The following is a 9,449-nucleotide window of genomic DNA, read 5'->3' on the forward strand; positions in this document are numbered from 1 at the left end:
TTTTAAAATTAAATATTTTCACTGTAGATTTTAGAAGTAGTTGTTCTTGCTAATGATGAAAGTATTTATCACCACTCCAGCACAGATGCTTCTAGTAAATATCACTCTATAAATGTGCCTGATTGTTTTTATCATTCAAGGATCTTTTGGTTTCTGTTCATTCTCCCTCTTCTACTCTTGCTCAACAACTGTCTTCTCTCCCTCTCCCCCCTTCCCCTCTTCCTCTCTTACACTGTCTCATGGGCATGCACAGACACGAGTTGGGGTCCTTCTATAGCAAGAAAGGTCTGTGTGTAGAAGATAAGAAACTGACTGGGTCATGTACTTTTATTGCAAAAAAGTACTAGAAGAACCAATTAGGATTTTATTGATGTTTGTTCCTGCAATTATATTTGAATAAAGGATTAAATTTCTAGTATTAGCATCAAAACTTATAGATTTTATTAAATACAAATATATACAAATATATATTTGTATTTACATTTGTAAATAAAAATATACCTACAGACATAGTGTAGGTATAAGAATGGTTAACTTTTTTGTAAGAAATCTATTGATATTTAATACAGAAGGAAAAATTACATGTCATTTCTTAGTTAGTAATAGAAACTTTAACATGATCTCATGATACTAATATATGGTATTAATCATTATAATATATTAAAATATATTTACTATAGAGCAATTAGTTTTAATGTGAAACTAATGATTTACTGTAATGGAATTCTGGTGAAAGACTATTTAAAAACATGTGTTCACTTTAAATCTTCCATAAGAACCTTGCATTGGCTATATCTAAATCATGCATTAACATGGATAACTTAATAAATATATGGATGAAATAAATATAATATAATAAATATTATATTCATTTTTAAATCAAATATATTTCTATTTTTAGTATACTGTACGTTAATTATTTTTTTCTTATATAAAATATTAGTTGCAAAATGAAAGAGAAAATGATCCAACTCATATGCCATTAATAGAAGAAGTATCTACATGGAATAGTAGAATTTTGAAGAGGACAGCTATTACAGTATGTGGATTTGGATTTCTTCTTTACATTTGCAAGCTAACTTTCCAGAGAAAATAACCCTAATATTTGTTTTGAGTAATATATCTATATTTTATTCAAATTACCTTAGAAATGTTACTTTTAACCATTTGTGGCCCAGTATAACTACATTCTTTGCCAATACTCCACGGGAAAAATTATGATAACATAGAACAGGAAGTTTTTCTTTAGAAACTGTTTGTCAGTTTGAGTTAAAATGTAATTTGTTATATTTTATGTTAACTTTATAGTTAAATGTATTGGAGTGACATTGGTTCCCAGGGTCATGTAGGTTCCAAGTGTACATTTCCATGATGCATGATATGTGTATTGCATTGTGTTATTTTATGTTAATTTTGATCACACAATAAGTTATAAGTGATTCTTAAGTTTGATCCTATGACTCTAAATCATATTCAAAATAAAAGTTATCTGATATTCTTTGACATTTAAACAAGTGTGTTCATTTGTCACAATGGATCTTTCAAAATTTCTAGTGTTCGTTAATCAAAAGCTTTGTTAGTCTTTATTTTTTCCTCTCATTATTATGTAATAAGGAATTTCTTGCTTAGTTTTGTAGTTATGTAATGTAAACTACTAAATTCGAAAGTATTGTATAGAATTTAAAGGATAAAGATAAAATGTAAAATGTTCAAATCATAGATTAAAAATCTAGAGAAAGCAGTTCCATTTTTAGTTTTCTGAGGAAATCCCATGCTGTTTTACATAGTGGCTGCACCAGATGACTAGGGTTTGGGGGAGTGATGAGGGGAAAATAGAGACAACTGTACTTATACTTGAACAACAATAATATATATATACATATATATATATGTATGTATGTATATGTAAATCTAGAGAAAGCATTTTAAATGTAAAGTTGAAAAAAGAAGAAAATATATGTAATGTACTTAATGGGAACATATGACATGTGCTGTGTGGTGTGACATTCTTGAGGATGTTAAGAAAATGAATGCCATTTGGCATATAATTTTTCATATCAGTATAAATAAGTAATAGACAATTTCTCTTTTCTCCCAAAATCAGAATATTCAGATTTTAATGTATTTCAAAGGGTAGGCCTAATTTAGCAGGAGCTATAATAGTTAAATGTTGCTTGACACAATACCATACTTAGAAAAGATGCAGTTGATTTACAATCACAGAAAGGTAAACATCAAGCAAAGGGAAAAAATTGTGGAAAGGAAGAGCAAACAGTATAAGGAACTATGATTAGTAGCCATTTCTGCTCTTGGTTATATTGAAGCAGGAAGATGTGAATCATCATTCTGTTTCTGAAAATATATTCAACCATATTTCATTGTAAAGAATTGGTACTTGACATTTTAACCTAAGTGCCATAGCAAGACATATTTTTTTCCTGCTATTCCTCATGTAAATGGATTCAAGTCTTAGTACTAAACTGGAGTAACTATTCTATGAGTAGAATAGTTACTTCTTTTAACACATGTTTCACTACTAGCATAGTACATAGGTGAATGGTAGGTATTTAATAAATGTTAATTTTAGTTTCCTTAACAAAACTGTAGGAAAGTGACAGATACACTACCTGGTTGTCTACTTCAGTTCATCTTGAAAGTGATCATCCATTGGCAACAAGGGCCACTATTTTTTTCCTCTAGTCAAACCAAACTACATCTCTCTAATACAAGGGTAAACTGTTAAAATGAAAATTAGCAGGGTATTTGCTTTCTGAAAGGATTTATCACAGAACTTCTTAAAATAATGATCTTCCCTAATGTACTTCTAATATAATTAGCTACTCCAGGGAAAGATATACTGTAAAGTCCATTTTATCTACATATCTGACTGTTTTAATTCCCATGACACACTATAATTTTCAGGTTATAGACTGAGAATAAGTAGGGCAGCATTTATTGTGAGTAAATTTTTTCTTCATAGGTAAAATATCAGTAGAGTAAATAAGATTATCCAAATGATTTGATAGTGGTTATTTTATCTAGTGTATAAGTCTCTTTCTGCTCTGATTATTTGACTTAATTAGAGTAGTTTACTATGAGGAAGGTATCTCTCCTAGAACATTCAATTTTTTACAAGATTGCTCAGTACAAATTATTTTTCTTCTTGTCTCAAAACAAGTTCCATAGAAACCTTCCTAAAACCACAGAATGAAATATTGTAAACTAAGTTTTAATTTTATGCATTTGTAAGTAGGAAAAATTTGTATTAATTGATATTTAATTTTTAATTGGTTGAGATCAGAAATGTCCTTAGAGCTTTTCAACCAGCTTGGGAACTCAAATAATCCATGAAAAGCACCTGTTGGGATGCACATATCTTTGAAAGAGAAACATGCTTACTTGCCACTAGTTTTTTCCTTTTACTATAGAAAATGTTGCAAGAATTTTTTTGACTTGACAGTATTCTCACAAAGAGGAGATACCAGGAGAATTTCTTAGTTTAGTCAAAAAAATAATTGCTCACAGGAATTATATTCATAAGGAAAAGACAACCCAAAGTAATAATTATGATATATAGCCAAGAGAGGACTGAATTTAGAAACACCCAATGAAGAGAGAACTAGAGGAAAATTTATACAGCCACTACAAAGTAAGAGAGGGAGGCATTAGACTTTGATAGGTTCTCACACATGAGGGGCTTTCTAATATTAGGCAAGGACCAACCATGTATGAGAATTCCAGAAATTGTAGGATAGCACTGTAGGCATTTAAGTGCTATTGGCCATAAGGGGACAATTGAAGGAACAAGTATTATAGTCTGTCTGGTACAGTGGCTGGGTTTCTTTCTCAAGGGTTCTTAATATATTTATTTGCATGTCAAAAGCAATCCACATCTGATTGGCACTATTCTTACGTGGTATGTTTAGTGCTGTATGGCATCTATTACATTTCCCTGGCATATTCACTAACTTTTTCAGGGGATAATTATGTGTGCTTCTCTGTCCTCAAACTTCTAAGACCTTCTCCTCATCTCACTCTTAAATGAGGACATTGCTTTTTATTGTCCTGGGAAACAGAATCCATTGAAGGATTTGCACAGTAGGTTTCTTTCAGTTAAGTCAGCAAACTTTTGTGTGTAAAGTGCTAGATAGTAAATGTTTTACACTTTCCAGACCATATAGTTTGTGTTGCAACTTCTACCACTGTTGTACAAAAGCACCTGTAGACAATACACAAATTAATAAATGCAGATGTGGTACAATAAAATTTATTTATACAAATGAGTGGTTGTCCAGATTCAGCACACCAAGCTGTAGTTTGCCAACCCTAACCTAATGTCACACAGTTAAAGATGAGTTATTTTTTAATTTTTATCCTGTCGGACAAACTCTGCCTTTTGATTGAATTGTTTTAATCCACTCACATTCATTGTTACTGGTATATTGGACAGAAATATCTCTCATTTTATATTTGTTTTCTATATGGCTCATACAGAAAAATATCTTTTCATGATTTTTTCACCAAAATGTTTGAGTTATTTTCTTAGTGGTTGTGCCAGGGCTTAGCATATACATTTAAATTTATAAGAATCTACATTAGATTTATACTAAATTCCAGTGAGATACAGAAACTTTACTCCTATATAGGTCTATTATGTCTTCCATCTTTTTGCACTACTATGGTTATACAAATTACGTAATTTCCATAGCAATGTGCAAATTATGTTACAAATCAAACAGTACAGTGTTAAAGTTTTTTATTTAAGTGAGATTATGTCTTAAGAAACACAAGAAAAATGATGAAGTCCTAGCTGGTGTGGTTCAGTGGTTGAGTGCTGGCCTACAAATTAAAGACTGGTTTGATTCCTAGTCAATGGCACATGCTTGGGTTGCAGGCCAGGTCCCCAGTGGGGAGTGTGCTAAAGGCAACAACACATTGTTTTTCTCCCTCTGTCTCTTCTTTCCCCTCTCTAAAAAGTAAAACAAATAAAATCTTTTTAAATATATTTTATTGTTATGCCATTACAGTTGTCCCATTTCCCCCCTTCATTCCCCTCCACCCTGCATTCCCCTCCCCCCACATTCTGCTCCTCTAGTTCATGTCTTAAGTTCTTTAGATTCTACATTTCCCACACTACTCTTGCCCTCCCCCTGTCTACATTTCCCACACTACTCTTGCCCTGCCCCTGTCTATTTTCTCCCCACTATCTATGCTACTTATTCTCTGCACCTTCTCCCCACTTCTCCTCTTACTCCCATGCTGCTAACCCTCCATGTGATCTCCATTTCTGTGGCTATGCTCCTAATCTAGCTTTCTGCTTAGTTTGCTTTTGTTTTAGGTGTGGTTGTTAATAACTGTGAGTTTGCTGTCCTTTCACTGTTTATATTTTTAACTCCTTTTTCCTAGATAAGTCCCTTTACCATTTCATATAAGGGCCTGGTGATGATGAACTCCTTGAACTTGACCTTACCTGAAAAGCACTTTATCTGTCCTTCCATTCTAAATGGAAGCTTTGCTGGATAGAGCAATCTTGGCTGTAGGTCTTTGCCTTTCATGACTTGGAATACTTCTTTCCAACCCCTTCTTGCCTGTAAGGTCTCTTTTCAGAAATCAGCTGACAGTTTTATGGGCACTCTTTTGTAGGTAACTGTCTCCTTTTGTCTTGCTGCTTCAGATTTTCTCCTCTTTAATCTTGGGTAATGTAATTATGATGTGCCTTGGTGTGTTCCTCCTTGGGTCAACTTCTCTGGGACTCTCTGTGCTTCCTGGACTTCCTAGAAGTCTGTTTCCTTTGCCAGATTTGGGAAGTTCTTCTTTATTATTTGTTCAGATTAGTTTTCCACTTGTTGCTCTTTCTCTTCCCCTTCTGGTACCATTACAATTCAGATGTTGGAATGTTTAAAGATGTCTTGGAGGTTCCTAAGCCTCTCCTCATTTTTTTGAATTCTTGTTTCTTCATTCTTTTCTGTTTGGTTGTTTCTTTCTTCCTTCTGGTCCACTCCATTGATTTGAGTCCCAGTTTCCTTCCCATCACTATTGTTTCCTTGTATATTTTGCCTCATTTCACTTAGTGTAGCCTTCATTTTTTTCATGTAATTTGCAACTAAAATCAACCAGTTCTGTGAGCATCCTGATCACCAGCGTTTTGAACTGTGCAGCTGATAGGTTGCCTGTCTCTTGGTTGCTTGAAAGTATTGGCTCTGGGGCTTTGAACTGTTCTTCTGTTTGAGACATATTGTTTTGGTCTGTTTGCACCTGTTACCTATGAGGGATGGAGCCTTAGGTGTTCACCAGTGCTGATCAGTCCAGTAGCTGAGTTGTGATGCTGTATGTGGGGACGGAGTCAGAGAGGGAGCAATGGCACTTGCCCACTCTCTCAAATTTCGGTCCCCTCTGCCGCTTCCCACAAGCAAATTGGGCTCTTCTGGTTCTGGTTCCCGGGTGGGCGGCCTTGTGTACATTCTGTTACCCTGTGGGTCTCTCCAACAAACTCTCCTGTGAGGCTGGGAGCCTCTCCAAGCACCTCAACTCCCGAAAGTTTCTTCAATTGGTGTTTTAGGCTTTATTTCCCCACACTGGGGCTTGGTTGGGTGGTCTGTCTCACTGCCTTTTTTTTTTGCCTGGTTTATCTGTGTGTAAATGTATGTCTCTGGTCAACCAACCACCTTGGGGGCCTCACTGGGCTTGCTTGTTTCCTCCCCACACCGTTCTGCTAACCACCGCCTCTTCCTACTCGGATCCCTCTCTGCTGGCTTCCAACTCCGCCCCTCTTACCAGTGTGGATGAATGGTTCCTTGTTGTCAGACTATGGTACAGTTCAATTTTTTGCTTGTTCTGGTTGTGCTTTTGTTTCTAAATCTTTATTGTCCTTATATTTGGTTGTGCGAGGAGGTACAGTATTTCCACCTATGACTCCATCTTGGCTGGAAGTGTAAAATAAATAAAATCTTAAAAAGAAAAAAAATGATCAAGTTTATTCCTATACAGTATTATATTTACACTCTTACCAATTCTATTTCTCTTCAGTTGTTCCTGTGGGTTCAAATTAACATCTGGTGTTATCTTCATCCTCCACTACAACTTTACTCCTATCTACCTCCTTTGTGCTGTTATATTCAAATATAATACATTTCTCTCAGGCCCAACAATACATACAAATAAATATATACACACACAAACATACAGTCACTAAGAGAAGAAAGATACATTTATATTGTCTTTCATGATTACATAATTATCTTTACCACTGCTTTTTGGAATTTTTTATGTGTGGATTTAGATTTCTAACTAGGTTTACTTTCTGTCTAAAGAACTTTATTTAGTATTTCTTGAAAGATGGGTCTCCTACCAATTGTTTTTTTCTTTTACCCTAACCCTAATGTTTTTTTTAATTATTGTATTGTTGTTCAATTACAATTCTCTGCATTTTCCCCCCAGCACTCTCCTGCACCCCAGAAAGCCACCACCCTCCCTTGCTTCAACCCTCCCCCTTGGTTTTATCCATGTGTCCTTTGTCATAGTTCCTAAAAACCCTTCCCCCCATTATCCCCTCCCACCTCCCCTCTAGTTACTGTCAGATTATTCTTAATTTAAGTCTCTGGTTATATTTTGCTTGCTTGTTTCTTTTGTTGGTTAGGTTCCACTTACAGGTGAGATCATATGGTATTTCTCGTTCACTGCTGGGCTTATTTCACTTAGTATAATGCTTTCCAGTTCCATCCATGTTGTTGCAAAGGGTAGGAGCTCCTTCTTTCTGCTTTGTAGTATTCCATTGTGTAAATATACCATAGTTTTTTGATTCACTTATTTACTGATGTGCACTTAAGTTGCTTCCAGCACTTGGCTATTGTAAAGTGTGCTGCTATGAACATTGGGGTGCATAGGTTCTTTTGGATTGGTGTTTCAGGGTTCTTACAATATGATCCCAGCAATGGAATCAAAAGGCAGTTCCACTTTTAGTTTTCTGAGAAAATTCCATACTATTTTCCACAGTGCCTGCACCAATCAGCATTCCCACCAACAGTACATTAGGGTTCTCCTTTCTCCACATCCTTTCCAACACTTGTTGTTTGTTTATTTGTTTATGATGGTCATTATCATTGGTGTGAAGTGGTATCTCATTGTGGCTTTAATTTGCATCTCTCTGATAGCTAGCGATGCTGAGCATCTTTTCAAATCTCTGAGTCCTCTATATGTCCTCCTTGGAGAAGTGTCTGTTCAAGTCTTTTGCTCATTTTTTAATTGCGTTTTTTGTCTTCCTGGAGTGGAGTTGTGTGATTTCTTTTCTTTTTTTTTTTTTTTAAAGATTTTATTTATTTATTTATCTTTAGAGGGGAAGGAGAGAGGGAGAGAAACATCAATGTATGGTTGCCTTTTTGCGCGCCCCCTGCTGGGAGTTGGCCTGCAGGGAACTGGACTACAACCCAGGCATGTGCCCTGACGGGGAATCGAACCGCGATCCTCTGGTTCACAGGCCTGCGCTCAATTCACTGAGCTACACCAGCCAGGGCTTGTGATTTCTTTATATATTTCAGAGATCAAAGCCTTGTCTGAGGTATCATTGGCAAATATGTTTTCCCACATAGTTTCTCTTCTTTTCTTTTTTTTAAATATATTTTATTGATTACACCATTACAGTTGTTCTATTCCCCCCCTTCATTTCCCTCCACCCACACCCTCGCTCCCCCACCATTCTCCCCCCCTTAGTTTTTAACCACGTGTCTCAAGTTCTTTGGATTCTGTATTTCCCCCACTATTATCGCCCTCCCCCTATCTATTTTCTACCTACCATCTATGCTATTTTCTGTGCCTTCTCCCCCCTTCTCCTCCTCCCACCCCCCTGTTTCTAACCCTCCATGTGTTCTTCATTTCTATGGTTCCACTTCTGATCTAGCTGTCCTCTTGCTTTGCTTTTGTTTTAGGTGTGGTTGTTAATAACTCTGTGTTTGCTGTCCTTTCACTGTTCATATTTTTCATCTTCTTTTTCTTATATAAGTCCCTTTAGCATTTCATATAATAAGGGCTTGGTGATGATGAACTCCTTGAACTTGACCTTATCTGAGAAGCACTTTATCTGTCCTTCCATTCTAAATGAAAGTTTTGCTGGATAAAGCAATCTTGGCTGTAGGTCTTTGGATTTCATGACTTGGAATACTTCTTTCCAGCCCCTTCTTGCCTGTAAGGTCTCTTTTGAGAAATCCGCTGACAGTCTGATGGGTACTCCTTTGTAGGTGACTGTCCCCTTATCCCTTGATGCTTCTAGGATTCTCTCCTTCATTTTGGTCTTGGCTAATGTAATTATGATGTGCCTTGGTGTGTTCCTTCTTGGGTCCAACTTCTTTGGGACTCTCTGAGCTTCCTGGATTTCCTGGAAGTCTATTTCCTTTGCCAGACTGGGGAAGTTCTCCTTTATTATTTGTTCAAATAAGTGTTCCATTCATGGCTGTTTC

At 35.9% G+C, this 9,449-nt stretch overlaps 1 protein-coding gene across 1 annotated transcript in view; it reads left to right on the forward strand.

Annotated features, from left to right (window-relative positions):
- ASZ1 (ankyrin repeat, SAM and basic leucine zipper domain containing 1) overlaps nucleotides 1-1,412 on the forward strand; it is an 85,853-nt gene extending 84,441 nt beyond the window's left edge. The window contains exon 13 of the mRNA XM_037064220.1: nucleotides 944-1,412. Within this exon, the coding sequence (XP_036920115.1) occupies nucleotides 944-1,096 (153 nt within the window). The 3' untranslated portion in view covers nucleotides 1,097-1,412. The remainder of the gene's footprint in view (nucleotides 1-943) is intronic.
- The last annotated feature ends 8,037 nt before the right edge of the window (nucleotides 1,413-9,449 follow it).

The sequence above is a fragment of the Sturnira hondurensis genome, unplaced genomic scaffold (assembly GCF_014824575.4).
Source record: "Sturnira hondurensis isolate 20B ecotype Veracruz unplaced genomic scaffold, ASM1482457v3 Scaffold0014953, whole genome shotgun sequence".
NCBI lineage: Eukaryota > Metazoa > Chordata > Mammalia > Chiroptera > Phyllostomidae > Sturnira > Sturnira hondurensis.